The sequence below is a fragment of the Mus caroli genome, chromosome 2, assembly GCF_900094665.2.
Source record: "Mus caroli chromosome 2, CAROLI_EIJ_v1.1, whole genome shotgun sequence".
Classification (NCBI taxonomy): domain Eukaryota; kingdom Metazoa; phylum Chordata; class Mammalia; order Rodentia; family Muridae; genus Mus; species Mus caroli.
Genome location: NC_034571.1, coordinates 36,333,570 through 36,359,499, shown reverse-complemented (window position 1 = coordinate 36,359,499; position 25,930 = coordinate 36,333,570). Strand labels below are relative to the sequence as shown.

Below are 25,930 nucleotides of genomic sequence, written 5' to 3'. Positions count from 1 at the left end.
GATCACGTGAAGGAAGGATTTCTTTGTCATTAGGAAATCAGTCTGTAATGCTCCTAAATGATCCTCTGAAATAGAGGCTTGGATTTAATGGGAATGTTTCACACTGGAGGGTGGGTTATTTTAGTGATTATATAGAAGTGAGGAAGGTGTGATGTCTTTATCACTTGGCACCCATAAAGTATCAGCCAATTTTGCAATCAGATTTTTATCTACTTACCTTCTATAGCTCAAAGCCTAGACAGAGGACAGAAGGGCAATCATGACTTTCTTAAGGAAATTTCAAGCCTTTCTACTTACAGCCAGACGCACTTTCACTGTTCATTGGAAAGAACGTTAAAGAATCTTAAGCTTTGCAAATCAGAACAAAAAGAGTCCATCTGCTAATATTGCATCAGTGTAACACTTATCTTAGTAGGATGAAATGAAGCCCAACTTAGGAACAGAAACAAAAGGAGGAATCAGGCCTTATCAGAGAAGTTACTTTTGTATATTATACAATCTTATTTTAAAAATTATTTTTATCTATTGTGTGACCATTATCATATTAAATAAAATAACATCATTTATAAGACTGAAAAATATCTCATGACATCATTTAAATGTTTGGTTGTTTCTACTTCCTAGATGTGTGCCACCACTATTGTGTGAATTCAGAATCATGTACCATTGGGAATGATGGAAGTGTTGAATGTGTCTGCCCAACACGCTATGAAGGACCAAAATGTGAGATTGACAAATGTGTACGGTGCCATGGGGGCCACTGTATTATAAATAAAGACAATGAAGATATATTTTGCAAGTAAGTAGGCATCTGACTTGCTTTTTAAAGCATTTATATGCCAAAGACACATGGTTTAGGAAATAAACTATAAAGTCAATTTAATTTTTTTCTAAAATTCTGAATGTCCAACAGTTCACTTTTTAACACTTGAGACGAAGTTCACATTAACTCATTCTTCAAGACATATGCAAAAATGTGAAGAATGTGAGCATCAATGATAACATTAATTATTCCAGATATAAAATATACTCAAGATGTAAGCAATCTCAGAAATGTATTCAGGAACATATCCGTAGAGCTAAAGATAGGTTGTTTGCCTACCAAGGGTTTAATTCACAGCAATGGAAAAGAAGACGAAGAGGAAGAGGGGGAAAATGACAAGGAGGAGGGATAAAGAGGGAGATTAAGAGAAAATGTTGGTTGTGGGAGATATGGAAGGATAAGGGCTGAAAGGAAAAGAATAATAGGTGTGTAAGTATCTGTGATGATGATTCATGAGTGCAAGATCATCTTGCTGGGAAAAGGTTAGTGATATGGCTGGCCAAGTAGGCCTAGAAGTACATAAAGTATTCTCATGTTTTATTTATTTTAGATTTTACTTAGTTTTTAGGTTTTAACTGACTAGCTCTATTTTGATAATAAAATGTTTCACAATACAGTAGTTCAGACAACTGAGTGTTACATTTAGTAGAGTAAGGCAAGAGGAAGAGATGAAACTGTAGGACAAGTCTGAACATATGCATTCAATCCCCATATCCATGCATTAGAAGGAGAGAACCAACTCCCAAGTACTGACTTCTGATATCTTCAGCCTCTTGAACGCTTGAATAACAGACATAACAACAAAGAATTTTGAATATAAGCATTTAGTTATTTCTCATTAATAGTCACAGTGAGTAGATTAAATTTGTTTGTTGTTGTTTTTCTGATCAAATATCTTTCCTCTTGAAATTATACTTTTATTTTATTGGTGTTCATTGATCCTTTTGGGGAAAAGCAATTTATATCTCTGATGGATATAAGCACTAAGATTTTTCCATTCTAAATCTGACTTTGGCAATTGCTACCTAAAACAAATATATGGAATGATGTTTTTTGAAAGCAGATATATCCACATTCTATTTTTTCTTTTAAATGGAATTCTATGTTCACAGATTTGGAAAATGCTACAGTATATATCGAGTGGAATATTCAAAGGATAGCAAGCATGTGCATGAAACAGACGTACAATTGTGTACAAATGGACATAATTACATGTGTGCGCGCACACACATGCACACACACACATGTGTGTGTGCGTGTGTGTGTTTATTATGTATACAATGTTCTGCCTGCATGTATGCCTGCAAGCCAGAAGAGGGCACCAGATCTCACAATACATCATTATGAGACATTGTGTGGTTGCTGAGAATATACCCGAGGACCTCTGGAAGAGCAGTCAGTGCTCTTAATCTGTGATCCATCTCTCTAGCTCCACTAAATTCTACTTCTGTTGCCTTTTGAAATTTGTCTTAATGAATAAGTGAATGGTAGTGGAATCCAGGAACGCTAATGCTATTGTTTGTATCATGAAACAAGTTCTCCCTATGAGGTTAGAGGTTAGTCTCCATGCTAGACAGAGTATTTTGAAGAACCCTCTAAAAGAAGTACTTGTAAAGAATTGGATTCTATCAGCTACTTTCCTCAGAAATGTTATGAATGAGAGAAAGAAACAGAAAGTGTGCCATAAACTATCTCTGTCAGTGAGAGCTCTAGGAGTTGACAGATGAATTATGTCACTCTGACAAACAAGGTCCAATAAAATGTTATTACAGGCACTGTTGACAAGTTTTATTTATTTACTCATTTTTATTTATTCTCAGCTTAGAACTTACTGTAAATATGTTTTGTGTTGTCTTTAATAACAGCATATACTAAACCTAGCAATTTGGATAATTTGAAAGCACACTATTTTTCAGTAATTAAAATGTGACTGATATTTCTTTAATAAGCACATAAAATAAAATAATTGATTACACGTATCTCCCAAGCCTCATGTGCATAAAAAGTTAACAACTCTCAATTATGAAAGAACTTTATTTCAATCTGTGAATGGACCCGGAATTTGTTTTTGTTTTTGTTTTTTAAACAAAATAAGCAAAAGCAGAAACCATCAAATTGAAGTTGAACAGTATAAACCAACAGCAGAAAAAGAGCCCTAAGAGAAATCACAAGTATCAAAGACCCACTTGTTCAGAAATTCATGAATCATACAATAATACTAATCTAAAATCTATAATGTATACTCAGTAGACCTTGGTTCAGACCCATGCAGCCCTTTTGCTTGCTACGTCAGTCTCTATGAGTTTGTATGAGTTTTGCCATTTGGCCTTGTTCTCCTGGTATCCCCTCTGCCTCTTACAATACTTCTACCTGACTCCTCTACAGGGTTCTCTGAGCTCTGAGGGACCAAACTTTATGAAAGTATCACACTTAAAGCTATGTATCATTCTCTTTATAATGTCTAGCTGGTAGTCTCTGTATTTGTTCTCATGTGCTCAAAGAGGAAGATTCTCTGAGTAAGGCACTGATCAATGAGTAAAGCAAAATATATTTAGGAGTCATCTTTTATCACAATTTTTAATTTATTTTTTAAACATTTTTATATATTTAATTATTTGTTTAGAGACAGGATTTCTGTATAGCCTTGGCTATCCTGGAAATAGCTATGAATAACAAGCTGTTATTGAATTCACAAAGATCCCGTTTCAGCCTCCCAAGCCATCAAGAACTAGCTCACTTTTAAATATCTATCTATCTATCTATCTATCTATCTATCTATCTATCTATCTATCTATCTGTCTGTCTATTTGATTGGTAATAGTTTATTTTAACCTAGGTTTCTGAGCTATTATCTGGTTCCTGTTCACCTGTGCAGTACGGGGTACATCTCATGGCATGAACCTTAAGTCAAATAAGACATTGATTGGTTACTACTTCCACAAACTTTGTGCTGCCATTGCCTTCGTATATTTTGCAGGCAAGACATATTGTAGATCAAAGGTTTTGTGGCTTTGTTCACATATATGCTTATCTTTTGGTAGCCTGCAGTGTGCCTTCCCATACCACAAAAATAAGAATAGAGCTGTGGAGTTTCTACTGTAGGCAACAGTTTAACCTCTCCATGTTTGATGAAATAAATGGGTGTTATTTTCAATAATGTAGAGTTGCTGTCAATTTGTGTAGGGCAATCTATTGCCTTGGACACAGCCTACAATGTTTGAAGACTTCTATGGGATGCCTTTGGCCACCACCTCAATTGCATATAACCTAGTGTCATTTTTGGAAGCTTTGTATGGTGATAAAAGATGGCTAATAGGGACACTGTCTCCCTCATTATTTGGAGGCTTCATGAGCATTACCTTCATATATCTTGAAAAAAATTATGCTGCAGTAAGTTGTTCTCCTCATTTTCTATGATCCTCATCAGAACAGGCTACATAAAGTTTTTGATTAGTCTCTTCGATTTACGCTGAGAACAAGGGTAATGAACTAAGTCACAGGCACTGTTTACCCAGAAAACATAGAATCATCCAGTGAGCTCCCATCATATGAATAATTTTGTATAAGGAAGAGAGGATCAGATGTAAGACCCATCCCCTAAACTACCCAATAAAAGGAAATCAAAATTTATGAACAAACACACCAAATATTTATAACTGGAAGAGACTATTTCCATCTATTCATGGAATTCCTATATTTCAAATGATTTTTCTGGATATACAGATGAAGTGATAGATTAGAATAAAAAACAATTGTAACAATAGATACCCATTCTAACTTCATGACTAGGTGTCTGGTAGTAATATTTTAATCAGTGGTCTATATGACACTTGAGTAGAGAAAAGTGGAATATATTCACTATTCTGAAGTCTGAGATGGAATTTCTAATGACTTTCATCTTAGGATTACAGTGAAACTTGGATTCATGTCAGGATGTTTTGTAGGTGAAAAGAAATTCTAAACCTAAATTACAAAAAATAAAATGTTCTATGTTCATTTTTGTATAAAAATTCAAATAATCATGTACATTTGAAATTCTAGTATTTATCCTATCAACAATCTACAGGTTCAATTATGAAAATGACCATTAATACTTATTATCACTATATATTGTTCTTTCTCTTGGAGGTAGATATAAATATTATTGAGGAGAAACGTATAACTTCAAATGAACAGTTCAGAGAGGATCTCTTCAATAGTAACTGTCCTAAGAATTCTTTCTATTTACTAGATAACTCAAAAGTAACTTTTTGGAAGTCATTAAACCATAGTGTGTCAACTTGTTTGTATGATATGTACCTTTATTGAAGATAACATACAGTAAAATGCCACATGTTCTTAAGTTATTAAATTGTATTTGTTCCATGTTTAAAATATTCTCTCTTGTTCAAATTCAAATAAACGTTAATAGAAAATGGCAAAATATCTTATAGCTGTTGAACTCAGGAATTTTCAAAATTAATTTGCAGTTTTATCTTTTAGATAATAACTTTTGGCATATAGTTCTTTTAGGTAAAATTCTTCAATGAATGGTGAGCTAACTTTTCTTTAATATTATTCCTTTAATATAATTAATACCTGTAACATTTTTGTATTGGTTTTCAATAAATCTTGGAAATAAGAAAAAGAAGTGCCCTTAATACATAACTTTTCAGAAAACAGTACTTCTTGATTTTGTATTTGGCTCACTTTGTATGTGTATTGTAGAGACAACGTTCATATAAACTGTGGTTATACCAGAATTTGAGACCACCCTCACCTGTCCCATGATGGACTCTGAGTTTATACTGTCCCATTTTACAACTTACATATAGGTAATTCACCACACCTAATTATTATGATATTAAAAGAAATGCTATTTTGAAATATGGGCTTTTTAGAACTCTCTTCAAATTCAAACACTGACCAAAATATATTCAGTGAGTAGATTACCAGCAGCCATATAATCTCCAGCAAGACAGATGATTATGCATGTAATGCAATTATGAACACCAGGGTTGCTAACCTATCATTTTCAGGGACCTTAATGTCAAAAGGAAATACCCTAAAAGAGATGTCATGCAAATTTTTTATACCTTGAGGAATGTAAAATTCTGTTAATGATACTGATGCCTGACTTTATTTTCAAGGTCATGTCTAGCGTTAGGAATGGGTATTCTGTCGTGTGGCTTATAACTCACACTGATGTTACCAAGTCCTAGTTAACTGAAAAAGAAATTCATAAAGTCCTCCTATCATGTAGGTGATAGACAGAATATATTCTAACAATTTATCTAGATGCTTTAAATTTTTAACAAGAAAAGGGGTTAAAATTAGCAAACGTCCAAGTAATCTGTTACTTTTCTAATAAGTTTTCTTCCCACAACTTGTTTTCCAGAAAATGTAGATTTACATGGAGACTGGAGTATTCTCAAATGATGCACATTCTAGTTTGCAGGTGTTTTGTGTTTCAACAGCAATAATTCTGTTAACACTGTTTTCTCTTTTTCCTCTGTTTCTGCAGCTGTACTAATGGGAAGATTGCCTCTAGCTGTCAGTTATGTGATGGCTACTGTTACAATGGTGGCACATGCCAGCTGGACCCTGAGACTAGTATACCTGTGTGTGTGTGAGTATCTACTAATGTAATTTAAGACAGGGTTGCATGAAGATAGAGTCTCGATCCTAATGTTTTCCTTTTGGAGGGGCAATACTCCTAAGTGAGTGTGTCATGCACATCTCTGGTCAACTGTCCCTCATTGGCTCATGATCTGCATGATTCTTCTTTCATCAGCCCTTAAAGATCTCATGAGGAACAGCTCATTCTATTCTTAGCATCTCTACATTTGAGACATTCACAGTTTTTCAACTTAAAAATGCTGAGAAAACTTCTCTGGTTTTATTGATCTTATTAAGCTTCATGAAACATAGTTTATTGTGTGTGTGTGTCCACACATGTGCATGTGTGTGTGTAAATACCTCAGTAGTTGGGACTATACTTTTCAAAAGAACTAGGACCATGTTTACAAATACATGATGTTATTTGATGTTCAACCAGGTTTTAGAGTATCATGTAATATAAACCAGTTAATTCCTTGGCTCTTTGAGCATACATTATGTGCAGGCAGGTTGCTATATAGCCAGGGAAAGCAGAGATTCTCAATTAGAAAATCTAGAATTTAGTATCTCCCTCTTCCCCATTTGTTGATTTTGTAGACCAGACCACCTAAAGCCATTTCATTGTCTGTAGTCAATTTATTGGGTTTTATTTTAATTGCATAAGGGGATAGTACCCCAAAATGAATCCTATTAACTTCCTGTTCCACAACTTCTTACAGGAATATGTGATCAGTGTGTATATGAGGGAGGCAAGCATTTTTGGGAACATGTTCATTTTATATTAATATCAATGTATAACATAAATTTAAACATATATGGCAAATAAGTCAGACTATATTCAGTTGTATTTTACTGGAATTCTGCAGATGCTCTGTGGGGTTTAAAAGTCAGCGCTGTGACCAGAAAGAGAACCCTTGTGATCACTACTGTCAGAATGAGGGGATTTGCACTTTAACTGCGTTTAATGAGCCGAGATGCAAGTAGGTTTAACCTTCCACTTACTGCTGTGCTTCCTGTGACATCATTTCAGGCCACAGTTCATTGATTTAAATCATGAACATCCACATGCATTTCACAGTGTATACTTAATCTTGGGGCTCATCTCTGTCACATTTAATTAACCTATGCTTTGCTCATAGATAACTGTACACACTGCAGACCACTAGAGTGTGCAGAAATATAGCAGATGATAAAAATGCTACTCATCCTGGTTCCTAAAAACATGTATGCTAGAAAGGTAGATTGTAATCCCAGGAAGACAGAAGCAAGTGGTTTAGTCTGTCACTACTATATTTGGAACAGTGTATTTTAAGTTCCACATTTCTACTTCAAAATCTGATAGGATAGTAAACAATTTGTTTCTTATATTTACAATGGAGGCTGTTTGATTTACTAAGAAAAGAAATAAATGCATGCCAAAGTATTTCAAGAAATTTAATTTCTTGATAGTTTACATCATTCTTCCTCATGCAGCTTGTGGTGAATTGGATATTCATGAAAAGTAAACCCCTGTTTTCTCATCCCTGTGTCACCTTTGAACTGACCACAGTAGATGTCATTTTTGCCATATGTACTTGAGTTATAGGGTTGGCACATATGTGATGTCTTTTTAAATACTTAATGTTAAAATAAGCAGCTCTGATTGGCACCTTGGAGTACCCTCACTGAAGGTGGGGTTAGCCTAAGGAAACTGCATAACACAATCATGCTAATATTCCAGCATTTCTATATCAAACCTTGACAAGTTTGTTATCATGAGCTGCTGGAGCTATAAGGCAGAAACTTGAAATGAATAAAGTTGGCACTGAAAAAGGTAGTCCCTGTTAAACCAAAGAGGAATATTTTGGAGATCAGGGATCCTGCAATAAAAGTTTTGGTGCCATTTCAAACAGAAATTGATGCTTACAACCTGAGGATGCATACAGAGGAAAGAATAGACAGAATGGTGACTCATTGGCATTCAAAGTGACTGACTTCAAAATGATCCTTGGCCCCGAAAAATGAAGGACATTTTTATGTTAGTTTTACCATCCCTATAATCCCTGCCCTGGAATGTAACCTTGGTTTATCCTTTTACTGTTTCATTGTTTCTGAGCAAAGTTTGTGAACTATCGGACCTTTAGTTTGACTCATCATCATAAACAGGTATCTAGATGGCTTCCTGTGCAAGGATTCCCTATGTCACAAGAATAAGAAATCCAAATGGCTGTAGAATTCCAGAGTAATGATTAATTTTAAGCAAACAGCACCAGGGTCTCATCATGAATGTAGCTGGTAAACTCAGCAAAAAGGAAATAGGGTAACTCCAAGAGTTTAGGGACTGCCTTTTATTTTTACATAACAGTATCTCTGTGTCTATTTGCCCTTTTGGAAGTTGTGTTTGTACTTGGATTTTTCTTTTTTTTCAGTATTTTTTGTAAGCAGAAGAAATATGATAAATAGTATATATACTTCAAACAGTTAAGTCATAAAATTATAGAGAAATCCTATTTTCATCTGCATGGTAATTCGTTAAATAAATATAAATAACCAATGAGTAAAGCATTAGTCAACAGATAGTTTCAGGACCATAAAACCTGACTTGGAAGTACATTATATAAAATGCTATTGTCTAACTGCTGTACCCTGTTCAGGATAACATACGGTGATCACAAAAATTTGACAGTCTGTGTCCAATTATGGAATTATGCAATGTTGCTTCCTCTGAACTTTAATCATTCCGATATATAATGCTGACACACTTAAAATTCATTTTGGCTAGAAGAATGTCTTTTAAGAAAGAATAAAATAATTTGTTGTTATAATAAAACTGTCATTAAAGTGTGAAAAACAGCTGAATAAGAAATTTTTCATGATTTCAAGTGGGAGGGTCAAAGGCCTTTCAGGTGTTAGTAATATTATGAAACAAAAATCATAGGGGCTTTAAACCTGAGGAATGGCTGAAAAAAAATCTAGAAAAGAGAAGCATGCTCAAAGTACACTTGATAGAGAAGCAACATTTCACGTCACTGAGGGCAAAAGGCCACTGGGCAGGAAATTTCAAACACGCTCTGAGGAGTGTTTACTGCTTTGAAGATTAATTGAGAAGAAAATATAACTCAGAGAAATGTATCCAGGAGTAGTTTCCTATGAACTGAAGAAGAGGAAATTTCCAGTAGTTTCAGTTCCAGAAAGGTGAGCCTACATGTGTCTCACCATAACAGACAAGGTGTTTGTTCTTAGAAAGATGTGTTATAAGCCCTATGCTGACAGAATCCACAAAAAAATCTATGAACTTTAGGATGAGGCAGGAAGTAACATGAGAGATTTCTTCCAGATTGTTTAGTTAAGAGTTCAATAAAGGGAAAAAATAAGAACAGAAAAACATATTTCTGCAATGAAAAAGACTTTGCCATTAAAAGTGTTCTTATTGAAGCACTATTTTAAAATTGTATTTATTCACTTTACATCCAAAACTGAATGCCCCTTCCTACTCCCGGCCCCCCTCACATTGTCCTTCCTCCCATTCACCATCTTCTGCCCCATTCTCCTTGAGAATGTGGAGGCCCTTGGGATCTCCCCACCCTGGAATATCAAGTCTCTGCAGGACTCGGTGCATCCTCTCTCACTGAAGTCAGACAAAATAGCCCTGTGGGGAACAGATTCCATAGACAGGCAATATCTTTAGGGAGAGCCTTAGCTCTAGCTGTTGGAGAACTCACATGAAGATTTGGCTGCTACAGAAGTGGAGAATAGGTCCATCCCGTGTATGGTCTTTGGTTAGTGGCTCAGTCTCTGAGAACCCCAAGGGTCCAGGGTAGTTAACTCTGTTGGTCTTCCTATCTTCTCCGGGGCCCTCAGTCCTCCCCCAACTCTTCCATAAGTCTCTCAGAGCACTGTTCAATCTTTGCAGGTGAGCCTCTGCTTCTATTTCAATCAACTACTGAGTAGAGTCTCTCAGAGAAGAGTTATGCTAGGTTCCTGTCTGCAAGCATGACAAAGAGTCATTAATTGTGTCTTGGCCAAGGACTGGTGCTGGCCCTTGGGATGGGTTGGGCCAGTTATTGGTTGCCCATTCCCTTAGTTTCTCTTTGTTTCTGCGTTTTATGTAGACATGGCAAATTTGGGGTCAAAACTTTGGAGGGTAGGTTGGTGTCATTATCCTTTACTCAAATCTTGCCTAGCTACAGGAGGTTTGAAACCTCAATTTTAATATATACAAAGGTAGAAAAAGATGATCAGGTTTTCTCTCACATTCATGGCTCCTAAGAAGGAAGCTTAGGATATATGAAAATAAAACAAAACCAAAAAACAACAACAAAAACAAACAACCCCCCAAACAACAACGAAACCCAAACAAACAAACAAACAAAGCCTAAGGAATCTGTAGCATATATATAATTTCTATAGTTATAATATGTAATCAAATGTAAATAAAACTTAATATTACCAATGGTTATATGCAATACAAAGCAATCTAGGTAAAGGACTATACATTGCCCACAGCATCTTTCTAGCAAACAAATCTTATATGGGGAGATGCTGAGCAAAGAGTATGTTAGTCTGATCTCTCACAGTAGTGATCAGTATTTCTAGTGAAAATATAATGTATACCATTTCATCTAAAACCTTCATAGGAAACAAAATCTGCTACAAGTAGTTGTTTTAGTTTCAATGGCTTATCATTTTTGCTTTCCTCGTGGGGAGAAAACCTACCTGAATTGTATGAAACTAATGCACACAGTCGGAAAGTCAATAAAGTATTCAGATCTTATGAAGGTGACAGCTCAGGTTTTCTACCTAGAAATTTTATGGCTATATCCTTCAATTCAGGGAACAGATTTGTTGGTTGAAAGCCTTCACTTTTGTCTCTAGATGGCCATTTTCATTTATTACTTTGTGTGCAACAAAAGGAAAATGGCAAAGAAAAGCAAAGAAATAAAACATAGTACGTTTTTACATTGACTTGGAAAAAGTTTTAAAGTAGTCAATTGAAAACTGCTAAAACTATATTTCAAAATTCTCCAGTATGTTATTTTGACAATGTTATTGAGCTCTTATTATTGTTAAAATGTTAATAGAATTATATTTAAATTTTAATATTTTATTTCATGTATATGTTAGTTTTGTCTTTATGTATATCTGTGCTCCACTTGCATGACTGATGCCCACAGAAGCCAGAAAGGGGTGGTGGATTCCCTGCAACTGGAGTTAAAGATGGTTATGAGCAATTGTGTAGGATTAATCCCTGGTCCTCAGGAATTGCAGCCACTGTTCTTCACTAGTGAGCTATCTCTTCAGCCATAATGAAAAATAATGAAATGCAATAGCAAATAGTTCATGCCTTCTGGAGTCAAAGAATTTCTCATAGGTTTAGGGTCACACTTACATGCGACCCAGATTTTGTATGCAACAACTCTGTATTATTACTCTATAGCAATACCTATAATTCCATTGGTCATTCACAAGAAACAGATGCTTGGCTCTCTTCTGTTTCCTGTACTCCACTGCCATTCCACATGCACACAGCTGTGCACACACAAGCCATAGAAAATCAGCTGCATGTGACACCTCACTATATTTGTTCATGACGTTCAATAAAACAATTATCACTTGGTTGTTCTATTCACTTAATTCTTCAGGCCCTACTGCTCCAAACCAACATGCTAAGTCTTGTTAGCATGCCATTCATTTATAAAGCATGATTCTTGGATTTTTTTTTTTAAAAGGGTCTTAATTCTGTCAACAGGGCTTTTCTGAAATCGAGTATTGAACCCAGGCTGACCTTGAACTAATGACATTCCTTTTACCTAAGCTTCCCAATTGGGGTATTAGAAGTGTAAGCCATCACCCTGAGCTGCCTATTTTATTTTTGGTGTCCTTTCTTGGACTAATAGCATCTGTATGTATATAACTTGATATGTCCTAATTTTCTAAAACTAACACTGAACAGCTAGGACTAGTAGATTCAAAGTAAGAAGCTTGTGAAACCAATCCCCTTTAACTTTATACAAGTTAATGCTTTGTGCTGTTAAATACATGGTGGACTAGTCATTCAACTAAACACTTCAATTATGTGTGGTCTGAAGTATTTAGATGTAGTTCTGATAGGAATTTTATTCAGTTCCAGATAAATATGTTCCAAAATTTCTCTAACATATCAGTTAACGCACTTCAAAACAAGCCTTTTAATAGCAGAAATAATACAGAATAACAAAATGTACTCCTAATGTTATAGAGCAACCAAAGGGCTAAGTATTAATTTTATGGGAACAATTTCTCTGAGATACATTCATTCCTTTAACCTTAGACTAGCAACAGAACAGTTAGCAACCAAGGGGCTAAGTATTAATTGTATGGGAACAATTTCCCTGAGATACACTCATCCCTTTAAGCTTAGACTAGTCATAGAACAGTTGTCTCCCTGCCTTGATATACTGAGTACTAAGATTAAAAGTGCATATAACCAGCTCAAACCCAAATTTTCTATTTAAGTTTTTATTCATCTTTTATGATTTATTTGTTTCATAGCTCAAAATAATATAACATATTATATCTGGATATATAAGTGCCTACAAAGCCCCAAGAATAGGAGATAGTAGTGTACCGTTTGAATTACTAATGCCTTATAAAATGACAAAATGATGCAAACGCTTCTGTTCACATATATATATATGAGAAATCTTTTGAGGATAATGAGTTATATGCCATCCTGGTTTATACAATACTCAGCACAGTAAAGAAAGCACAGTGATGTCTTCTAAAATCCAAGGGCTTGAATATACTCCAGTGAAGTGTTTGTGTAGCATACATATGTGTATATATGAATAATCAGCAATATTCAAATTACATTTTAAGATATTTTCTTTAAGAATTTTCTCTGTAAAAGCACAGAGAAAGCTATTAAACAAAATATATTAAAATGTAGTAATGGATACATATTACTGAGATATGAACATTGCTGAATTTTTAAATATAATTCTCCATGTAATTTAATTCTCTTTAATATCCCAAAGAAAAAATAAGATCTTAAAGTATATGTGAATTTTCTGAAAATGGAAAACTAAAAATATGTACCTCAATATTTTATTGCTTTGGAATCCATATCTATTTAGGTGCTCTCTGTTTTCAGAAGGCAATATGGAAATATGCCAGGACACTTCCCACATTGTGTGTTGTTGCTACCTGCCCAGGGCAAGAACAGTTTCCCATGTGGTTAAGGCAATTTAGCACTGGGAAGTTTTATGCTGTAATTTTATATTTCAAACCAAAGCTGAAAATCTGATACTCTCTCTCTCTCTCTCTCTCTCTCCCCCCTTGGTTTTTTTTTTTTAACTAGGTTAAATATCAATAGGCATTTGTGTTGAGAGAAGCAGGATTTCCTCAAAGTCTGTCCACATATCCTGCTATTTCTATTGTGTTCACAATTTCCACATCTGTTTGCTTTGATCCATATTTCATGGGAAAATCAAACTTCTTCTTAGTGCAGCCTTTGGACATGGAATATATTTCTGTGAAATTGGTCTTTTAATCCTGCCTATAGTACATCTCAGTCTTAAATTTGTATGTCTTATTCCTCACCACAAGATAAAAAATTCCTTCCCTTGATGTATTGTTTCTGATTTACTTATTAATTCCCAACCATTAACATGCATTCTTCATGTATCATACAATTACTTTGCATTGATACAGAATTTCACAATAGACATCTGCATTGCAATAAGCCTATGGTTTAATAATCATCCCATTGTTTTGATATCAATCCCACTAAAATCAGGGACTAGATAAGGCTGCCCACTCTTTCCCTATCTATTCAATATAAGTACTTGAAGTTCTAGCCAGAGTAATTATACAAAAAAGGGGGTAAAAGGGATACAAATTGGAAATGAAGAAGCATAAAAGACCCCAAAAGTTCCACCAGAGAACTTCTATAGCTGATAAACAACTCCAGCAAAGTGGCCCCAAATAAAGTTAACTCAAACAAATCAGTAGCCTTCCTTTATACAAATGATAAACAAGCTGAGAAAGAAAATCAGGAAACAACACCCTCCACAATAGTCACAAATAATATAAAATATCTTTGGGTAACTTTAACCAAACATGTGAAAGATGTATATGACAAAAACTTCAAGTCTCTCAGGAAAGAAATCAAAGAAGACCTCAGAAAATGGAGAGATCTCCCATGCTTATGGATTGATAGGATTAACATAGTAAAAATGGCTATCCTACCAAAACCCATGTGTTTTTAAAAAGGAAATTAATAATGAATCCTAATTTTCAATATAAACAAGACAATGATTTTTCAAGTTAAAAACTGACTAATGTGTTTCCTAGTAAGAAGTACAAACACAGAATGACAGACCTTACTTGTTGGGGTTTAATTGTGCTCCTATATCTATTGTCTTATTGTGAACACACTGTTTGCATCTATTGTCTTAGATCATTGTAAGGATCAAAAACCCTAACATCTATAAATCACATAGAATACTGTTTTCCAAACTGTAGACAATTTTAGAAACTGAAATTATTATTAACTAGCTTTAAAATGACCAGAAGCTAGTATAATCTAGCCTTCAGAAGTCTGGGGAAAAAATGGAAACTAAGAAAGAATCTCACACCAAAAGAACGGGCTTAGTATTGAAAGAAAGATATAATCACATCAGCAGCCATTAAATTGCAGTGTAGTAACCTTGACCGAAGTGGCCACAGAAAGAGCACAGGAAAAAAAGTGCCAAGATCAAAACCTCTTGTGACCCCTGAAAGCAAGGCAGAATTTGACTTATAAAAATAGCCAAAGTAAATAGAGAAAGTGTATGCCTCTCCAATGTGAGCTTGTGGATAACTGAGGGCCTGGAACCAGAACAATAGCTTATGGACATCTTCCTTTCCTTTGGATTTGTCGTTGTTCTAACATAATGTTCTTATTAGAAGCACAAGATTATTTTCCAACTCCCAAGGGAGAATAAAATGGAAGAAATGCCCAGCTGCTGTTTGAGAAACTGGGGATAAGGTTTTGGAAGGAAGAAGGGCTATTTCATCTTTTGTAAAGCTCTGTTATTCTTTTACAAAAGTAGACATTATCCTTCTATGCCTCCTTAAGGCCTGACTGTTCACATCTATGGTCTTGCAGAAGGGAGCTGGAATTATTAGCTTTGGGATTCTGTCTACCAGGAGAAGCAGCCCTTCTTCATGCAGACCAGGGGCACTAGAGAGAAGAGCCAAGAAAAGTCCAAGGGTTATTCCAAGCAAACCTCACATTTCCAGAAAGGTATTGAGCAGGTGAACTTGAACAGCCTGTGCTGCCCACGCTTCCGTCAGATCACTGCATGTTACTAATTTGTTTCTGCCCCTAGGAGTATTCTGAAAACATAAAACATGAAGTGCGCATGTTGTTCAGAGCAGCAAAACTCAATATAGCCTGCAACATCAATACTTGTCCTTTATAGTCCCAGGTGACAGGCTATAACTTGTTCTAGCTTTTGCCCTGCTTGTCAAGCTGACAGAAATAGATACCACACATCATACTTTTCTGAACAAGCTTAAACTCTAGATTGTACCGTCAGAAGATTGTGATCCTGCTTACTAACAAGAGATCAGTAAATCATTGAAATAACATTTCAATAAATAAATATTATTTATTTTCAAAGAATAAATAATTTTGTGAATTTTTACATTAGTGTCTTCCACGCCTCCAAATCCTGTCTCCTACTCTCATTCCCAGATCTCTAGCAAACCACTTGCTATGACATTCCTTCCTTACAGACTCTGTCTCGAGGAGGAGGTCACATAGACCTTCTCCTCCTACATTCCTTCCACTGACTCATGCCATAATCTTAGACCCCAGTACCAGCAAACATTTCCTATGAACCAACCTGCTATGCTGCTCAGGGGATCATGTCGTCTAACCACAGATATTTAAGTCTCTCATTTCTCATTCAAATACAATCTCCACTGTTAACCCCAGTTCTTCAGCATACCTGGCTTCCCCTCCTACTTCATCCACATCCACGATGTATCTTCCTCCCATTTTTTTCAAAGGCAGAAATAATAAGCACTTAAGGAGATAGAAGTCTTTAACCTGATACAAAAATGCAGTTTTAACAAGTACAGATATAACATGTTAGCCCAATAGTACATAAAAATTTATCTTTATGTGTTAGAATATTTTAAAAAGATTTTAAAATTTTTTGTTTTATATATATATATATATATATATGTGTGTGTGTGTGTATATATATATATATATATATATATATATATATATATATGTGTGTGTGTGTGTGTGTGTGTGTGTGTGTGTGTGTGTTTTGTCTCTCTGTATATATGGAAATCACTAGAATGATACTTGTACAGACCAGAAAAGGGGATCAAATCCCTTAGAACTGCAGTTACACAGAGCTGTTTGCCTGCCATGAGAGTATTTGAAAGTGAGCCACAGTATTAAGGAAGAGCAGAAAGTGCTTTTTACTGTTGAGCCATAACTCCAGTCCTATAAAATAATTTTAATATAAAATTCATAATATGTATATATTTATATGCAGGTTTGATGAGATTCATTATTTCTTTTCATGTGGAAACATATTCTTGGTTTTTAATATAATAAGTGTGTCAAAATAAAGAAACAAAACCAATGGTGTGGTGTGTGTAACTATTCATTACCTTTTCAACACTTTACTGTATACTTGTATACTTGTCTACTAGTTTAACAATCCAGATGTCACATGTTCATAACAGGAAAGTTTTATTCCCTGCTTATTTTTCAAAATTGAACAAATGGACAAAATTGTGTCAGCCTACCTTTAATGTAGCACTTGATTCCATAGTAACTTCTGTACTTCTCATGAAAGATTGATTCTTATACTGTGCCAACAACATTAGTAGGAAAATATCTTCATACTATAATCATGTAAAAATGATTTACATCTTTCTTTTCATACAAAGATAGTAGTAGAGACAGTTATCCCATTACATCACTAAAGAAACTTATACCTAAGATTTTTCTCTACTAGGAAATGAAATTAAATATTATAATCATAGTAAAGTTATATTAAGATCATATTAGCACAGAAAATATTAATAAAGTTTATATTAATACTAGTAGGCTGATAGAATCTGTACATTTAATGTTCATAAAATTACTCATTGTTAAACAGATTACCTTCAAATTTCTTATAATCATAATTTGTTAAGAAACTTAAAGGCTTTTTTTTTATGCTTTATATTGCTTAATAACCCAGTCACAAAAGAACACACAAGGTATGCACTCACTGATAAGTACATAGTAGCCTAAAAGCTCAAAATACCCAAGATACAATTTAGAGACCATATGAAACTCAAGAAGAAGGAAGACCAAAATGTGGATGTTTCAGTCCTTCTTAGGGAAGGAACAAAATACTCATGTGAGGAAATATGGAGACAAAGTGTGGAGCAGAGACTGATGGAAAGGCCTTCCAGAGACTGACCCACCTAGGATCCACCCCATATACAGACACCAAACCCAGACACTATTGCGGATACTAAAAGGTGCTTGCTGACAGGAGTCTGATATAACTGTCTCCTGAGAGGCTCTGCAAGAGCCTAACAAATACAGGGGCAGATCCTCGCAGCCAACCATTGGACTGAACAAAGGGTCCCCAATAGAGGTGTTAGAGAAAGGACTGAAGGAGTTGACAGGATTTGCAACCCCATAAGAAGAACGATAATATCAACCAACCAGACACACTAGCGATCCCAGGGACTAAACCACCAACCAAACAGTAGACCTGAGGGACCCATGGCTCCAGCTGCATATGTAGCAGAGGATGGCTTTATCCGGCATCAATGGGAAGTACTTGTCTACTAGTTTAACAATCCAGGTGTCATATGTTCTGTGAAGGGTCAATGTCCCAGTGTGGGGGAATGCCAGGGTGGTGAGGTGGGAGTGAGTGGTTGGGTGAGTGGGTGGGGGTACCCTCATAGAAGCAGGGGAGGGGGGTGGGATGGGGGGTTCCAGAGGAGAAACCAAAAAAGGGGATAACATTTGAAATGTAAATAAATAAAATATCCAAATTAAAAAGAAAAAAGAAGGACAGCAAAAGAATAAATGAAGGAAAATGGAAAGGAGGAAAGAACGATGTGAAAAAGAAAGAGGAAACATGCACAATGTAAATGGATCTTAAGGACAGTGGTCAGAGCTAAGACTTGGCTGGATCCCTGTCATCATTTGACCGAGCAGGGAGGATGCTTGCTCCTGCAGGAGATATGAAAAACCTGTAATGGGGTAAAGTAGAGGCCTAGATTTCAGCCCTGACAGGCTGAATTTCAAAACTCATGCATGTCATATAGGTCACCCATTCTAGCAGTTTTTAATTTTTGAGACTTAACTGATCAAATTAAATTAGACTTCATAGAAAAGTTAAGACCTATCTGATTGGCTGCATGACTCCATCTTCCAACATACAACATATATATTAGGTGTGTATCTATGGTATATTGGAATCACAACTAAAGTGTCATCTTGATATGAGGAAAAAATATTGATACACCCTCTCTCCTGGAGAGCAGAGAATAAAACAATAAGAGCTGGGCAGGAATTATGGTCATTTTACTATTAAAATGTATTTATTTAATATTCTAACTTTATATTAAAAACCTGGTACTGCCTTAAGTAGGAAAAAAATAAAGAATACCATGTGTCTTAATGCATTGAACTATAATCAGGCTTTTTTGAAAATACCCTAAGTTCAGAAAATGATAATCAAACGGTTCAGAGTAAAATTTACTTAGAAAATTAATGAGTATCTTTCATGGCATAATTTATCTAATTTTTACTATGTAAAAATATTTTTATACAAATTTGAAGATGTGTGATAGTCATGTTTCTATTTTTATTGAGAGAGGTTCAGGAGCACTGAGACCCACAAAATACACATGGAATTTCTCCATTGCTTCATTAATTCCTATATGGAGAAAAATAGAGACTTTTGGGATATTTTTCTCTTTTGAGTGTCTATTGTCATGCCTAAAATAGAAATGTTCACACATACCATAAGGAGAAATACAGTTTGAATTGTTTTAAGGTTCACCTTTGCATTTCACTGTGTCCAGAAAAGTCCCTTGACCTTTAAATTTGATAAAAGAAAAAAAGCATTTATTAATCTTGTTATATTGTTTTGAAGTTCTCCTAAAGTAGGTGACTGTAGACCACATTTCTTCAAAGTGACAGTTCATATGAATTCATTATTTTTCCTGTGAAGATCATACCCAAGAAACTTAATACATACCCAGCAGTTCAATCCTAATCTTAATTGTCTTTACGAAAAGTTTCTCTACTACATAGGAGTTGTGAGTACTTTAGCACTTTTTTGTATGTGATATTTGTGCTATTTAATATTAACTTACATTTTAGATATATCTTGTGCCCTATATATGTTTGCTTCAACATTCTAATTTTGTTTGTTATATGTAACATCTGGCCAATATTGCCTTTACTGACATCACTCTCTACTATAGAGAGCTAATTAAAACAAAAAAAAAAAACAGTATAGCTATAATATAGTTATATAAATTGTAATAACATGATAAACTAAATAAGTTTGTTTTATATAGTGATAGACAGATGGGAACAAATTTTTAAAACTTATCTTAAAAAGTCACTTGTGACAGATACTATGTAAACTGATATATTCGCATAGCTAACTTTTGAGCAATATTTTTGAGTAGTATTATATCACTGTTAATAGCCTAACAATGAAACATTGAGTAAACTTTGTTATAATAGCATAGTTGTAGGAGGTATAGTAATTATATCTATTTGTGTTATATATTGGTTCTATAAGATTAACATGACTAGCATATGGATGTATGATCATAATCCATAATATATAATAAGTCCATTGATATATGGGAATGCAGAATCTGAAGTTTCAGTAAAAGTTCAGTTTGGTAATTATCCTAATTTAGGATATTTAAGACATTTTATGAAATTAATGGGATTTTGTGCTTACAGTTTATGAAAGTAGAAGAATAAGATTAAGAAATCAACGAAGCAGTAAATGATATTTTAACTCTTAAGTGCTTGTACTGGCTAGATTTGTGTCAACTTGACACAGGCTGGAGTTATTACAGAGAAAGGAGCTTCAGTTGAGGAAATGCCTCCATGAGCTCCAACTGTAAGGCATTTTCTCAATTAGTGATCAAGGAGGAAAGGCCCCTTGTGGGTGGGACCATCTCTGGGCTGGTAGTCTTGGGTTAAGAGAGCATGCTGAGCAAGCCAGTGGAAGCAAGCCAGTAAAGAACATTCCTCCAAGAACATTCCTTCATCAGCTCCTGCTTTCTGACCTGCTTGAGTTCCAGTCCTGACTTCCTTGGTGATAAACAGCAGTATGGAAGTGTAAGCTGAATAAACCCTTTCCTTCCCAACTTGCTTCTTGGTCATGATGTTTGTGCAGGAATAGAAAGACTGACTAAGACAGTGCTGGTGTTCTATAAAAAAAGCGATGTCAAAGAAAGTTGAATCAGAAACTCTCTAATCAGCAACGCATAACTGCACAAAGTTATGAGGGAGATATTGATGATGTTGATAATGATTATTATTATTATGGAAGGATGGATTGTGTACATTATTATTTGGCTAAATACTCAAGAATCTACCTAATTATTCTGTCTTTAATCCAAGAGTATTTAAAACTCATTTGGTTTTAATCAAAAGCTGTCCTCTATGGTGCATACTTACAAGCTCTGGGAAACAGCCATATGACAGTCCTCCAATGAGTGAGATGCAGGTATTTGGGGTGGTGATTCTAACTTGCAAGTGTTTATTCGTAGATGAAGAGAGATATCAGTAAATTACAGTAGTACAGATTCAAAGGTAGCTCAAGCTTGGATGAGAAATTTTGGCTTGATGAATAAAGAATGGGGAAAAGAGATGCCAAAGAAATTATAGTGAGTATGATTATGCAAATAATTCAAAGAGGAATTGAACAGGAAATTTCCATGATCTGCACATTCCTTTCCTTCAGTGCCGGGCCATTAATGGCTTTGATCATTGCAGTCTACATAGATATGAAGATTTATTAAATTCTATAAAAATGCTTTTAAAATGCTTGGTTTTAAATTACCCACTGGAAGAGAAACTTCTGGAGCAGCAAATGTCTTAGGTTGTAATTTTGTAAGTTAAGCAACAAGAATAATGGTTTCTATTTGATTTAATATCTCAAAGAAATTATTTTCAAATCTGGAACAAAGGGAGACAGTGAAACACATCTTATTTTATCTTTGGTTGTAAAGTATTCTTTTATAAGAAATATAGGGAAATTTTCAGGTTAGCATCACTGATTAAGATCTATTACTGGTAAAAAAATAATTATTTTAAGTGTGATTTCTGAGAGTTATTCCGATTTAAAATAGGTAAAATATTCCCTGAAGATTTGGAACTTAAATGTACTCTAGCATGGTGGGGGAGCACCCTCATAGAAGCAGGGTAAAGGGCATGGGATAGGGGGTTTGCAGAGGGGAAACCTGGAAAGGGGATAACATTTGACATGTAAATAAATAAATAAATAATCCAATAAAATATTAAAAATACATGAACACATCACTTCCTTACCTGCGATAAGTGCTAGGCTTCAAGCCATGGATAAATTCAAAAATTAGATTGTTAATAAATACCACCTGTCCTATGCAAAAAACTGAAGAATTTCCATAAGGTTCCTACTGTTTCTGTATTCATTCTCCATTTCACATTGCCTGCTAGCCTTAGGCTCTAAAGCGTATTTTTCTAACATCCTGAATTATATAAAAGACATGATGTTCTTGCCAGAACATCATCTGCTCAATTAGCATTTGATCTACCAATTTTCAGGTAATTTCACTCTCATTTTAGTCATTTCAATGAGGACATCAGAGATTTTGTTTTTGTATCTTTAGAACAGTGGTTCATAATGATGCAACCCTCTAATATAGTTCCTCATGTTGTGCTGACCCCCAGCAATAATATGATTTTTATTTCTACTTCATCACTGTAAATTTGCTGTTACCAATCATAATGTAAATATATGGCATGCAGAATTTATGATATATGGCCCCTGTGAAAGGTCATTAACCCCCCAAAGAGGGTGGTGACTGACAGGTTGAGAATTGCTACTATAGAAGGACAATAAAATATAGTAAATGCTATTCTCATATTTTAAGATGAACCTTGGTCCACTTTTTAAAATACACTGACATAAAGAGTAAGTATTAGTAGTTTGGAAAACAACTCAGTATAGCTGCATATATCAGTTTTAGCTTTATAATATAGTGAGTGTGTGTGTAATCTATACAAATTTTCCACTGAGGTATAGAAAGTTTTGTAGGTGGTTAAATAGGAAGATTTGACAGGTGTAAAGTTACAGAAAATGAAAAGCAGTTTTCAACTATTAGATTTTACTTCAAGACTGTTTGCGAAATGTCCCTCAAACATCTTATTTTAAGTTATCTGAGATATGTGTTAAGAATTAGAACCTATAAAGATTTGGAGAGTTTCTAGGTCATACATTTATAAAAACAGAAATGAGAAATAATAACATGTTCTACAAAACTTAACATTTCATTCATTGTTCACTTTACTCTAATTTTGTATGCCTACTGCATTCATTTTGGTTCAATGTTATAAAAAGACCCAAAGGCCTAGATTTTAACTGACCTGTTTCAATTATTGACTTATAATGTAGTCTATCACAAATGCTAGGCATAGAAAATTAAATTTCATGTAAGCCTTCTTCTATGAAGTAACTGAACATAAAGGTGAGTAATTGCTGGAATGCCAACATAATAATGATATTAATTTTCATTTGAACCATGTCCCATGCTCATAATATATTATCATTATCAATCAAATATGTATATATTTAAAAGAAATCAGTACTACCAATTGTGCTCCTTATTCTGTATTTTGTTTGAAACCAGTTTTGTTTGTGATTTGAGTTTGTTACTATGATGGTTTTCTGGAATGTTACCATGTTTTATAAGAGCCAATAGTGTTTTTACAAATATCAAAAATAATGTGCATGGTATGAGAGAAACATTGTTTGGAAAACAACATTATTCATATGTCATAATTGTGGCAGAAATCTTATATTATAGTTATGTAGTTCTCAGTATACTGAGAGAGATTCACCTGGAATGGTCCTGAAGGATTTTCTTCCATAGTGTACAACTATTATCAATATGATGATATTCGATAGTCATTTTAAATATGTAATGAGGCCAGTGACATTGCTTCTACGTGATTTGATGCTGATAGACTCACAGAGACGTTTATGGCAGCCAGTTAACATTGTTCATACTCAGGGAAAACAGCTCACATTCTTCTTTTCTGCTCTACCCAAGCAGATTCTTCTGCTTTTTGTTAATAACAAATTTTAATCAAACCTACCCCTCTTATTCTCCTCTAGACATAGGGAAACCATGTTGTGATCCCAATATGGGGAAACAACGTCTATTATTGGAAAATTTGAGCATATGCATATAAACTCCTTTGATGGGCATATTATTTAACAACAAAATTAAACATTTTATTTCCTTATCTCTTGCTACTGTAATATTCCTACACACATAGTTTTTGCAAACCTGAAACCTTGAAGACTGTTTGTTAGTTACATCTTAGGCAACCAGATGAACAAAATGTCAAAACTTAAAAATAAAGAGGGGTTGTATGATATACACACTCAACATTGGTGAAGTAGCTGCTTGATTTTTTTGTTTACATGTCACAATTCATGCTATTCAGTTAATGTTACCTTCAGCATACTGAAAATGTGAAACAAATTAGTGAGAATGTCTCCTGTTCATGAGGAATTTATAATGATTGTCTCTTTTCTTGGTTTGCTTGAAGTATCCACGTTCGTGAACATTGTGTTATGTGCTATTCACTGATTTACTGTTGCTTTTTGGATCTTTCTAGGTGCTCCACTAATTGGTCAGGGACACAGTGTGAGAGGCCAGCTCCAAAGAGCAGCAAATCCGAGCATATCAGCACAAGTAAGTGTGTCTAAAATCTTTAGAAGCCATTTCTCTAACTTTTATGCCATCATTGACTCATATAAGACTTCAAAGGATAACAACATTATCATACAATTAGAATGAATGTAGTCTGGACTTCCTTGAGGTACTATTGTAATTGATGGAACAAATTATTAGAAATTAAATTACCAATAAGAAAACAAACAATATCCTCACTGAGAGGTTTTATCACTTATCTGTGTTTTATAACACTTCAGTCTCAGGTAGCAGAGCTAACTCAATCAGCACTGTGTTTCTCTGTAATTTCTGAAAACCATTTGTAAAGATTTTCAAAGTAAGTCAGAAAAAGTTTCCCAATTCATATATATTATCACTAATTTGACCTTGAATGGGGAGACCGAAAAGTGCATAATATGAAAGAAATGCGAATATACACAGACAAGGAGGAAAATTATATCCCTGATAACAATTGTTATGTTTAGCCATTTACTTCCAGAGACAAAAGCAAAAATCATATATATGGTATGATTCACTTAGATCAAGATTATGTGATTTTGTGCATTAGAAGTAGTCCTTAATGTTTGTTTCTCTACATATTCTTTAGTCCTATTTCCATGGTTTCACTATTCCTGAAGCAACAGTGTCCAAATTTCTTACCCTTGGAAATTACTTTGAGTTAGTATGCAGGGACACATTGGAAAGATGGAGCATAGTTCTAAGACAGTGGTTCTCAGCCTTCTAAATACTGTGACACTTTAATAGAGTTCCTCATCTGGTGGTGACACCCCTAACCATGAAATTATTTTCACTGCTACTTCATAAGTGTAATATTGCTCCTTTTATAAATTGTAATGTTAAAAATAAATAAATAATAAATAAATAAATAAAAATAAATTGTATTTTTGGAGATAAAAGCTAGCTAAAGGGGTCAGGGTGAGCAGATTGTAAACTACTGTTCTAAAAGACTATACAATGCACAATATAATCTGAATAGGTACATTTTATGTTCTTTGGTCAGAGAGTTTTAGATTTTCTCTGTCGTGTGTTTTGTGAATACATGAACACCATGGTAGGAAGGACTAGTGTGATAGTTTTGGGAGATTGGTTTAGAAAAGGTTATGTGTGGTGAGAGATATTTAGACTAATTTTATATACTGAAGAGAAACAAGTAAATAAATATTTTCATTTTTCCTCAATACTTGAACTCAAAATTTCTGAAGAATAATTGAGATAAATGTAGTGTTTGAAACTATTTAATCATCTTATTAATCATTAAGAACATTTAAAAATGATAGTATGCAGATGACCTTACAGGCATATAAAAAACATTAAATTTTAAAGGCAGATGGCTATGGTAAGTTTCTTTCATCCTGTCTGTTGTAAAATTTTTTCAAGGATGTAATTTAGAGTAAGTACAGATTGTTTCAGGGCAAGAGTAATTTTCAACATTAGAGAAAGTGTTTTTTTTTTTTTTGTTTTGTTTTTTTTTTTTTTTTTTTTTTTGGTTTTTTTCGAGACAGGGTTTCTCTGTGTAGCCCTGGCTGTCCT

The 25,930-nt window shown here is 34.5% G+C and overlaps 1 protein-coding gene across 2 annotated transcripts in view; it reads left to right on the top strand.

Annotated features, from left to right (window-relative positions):
• The window catches only part of Lrp1b (LDL receptor related protein 1B), a 1,970,757-nt gene that overhangs the window by 1,931,881 nt on the left and 12,946 nt on the right, over positions 1 to 25,930 (top strand). For both annotated transcript variants that reach the window (XM_029472167.1, XM_021181392.2), the window contains exons 85-87: positions 625 to 799; positions 6,327 to 6,431; positions 24,324 to 24,400. In XM_029472167.1, coding sequence (XP_029328027.1) covers positions 625 to 799; positions 6,327 to 6,431; positions 24,324 to 24,400 — 357 coding nt within the window. The remainder of the gene's footprint in view (positions 1 to 624; positions 800 to 6,326; positions 6,432 to 24,323; positions 24,401 to 25,930) is intronic.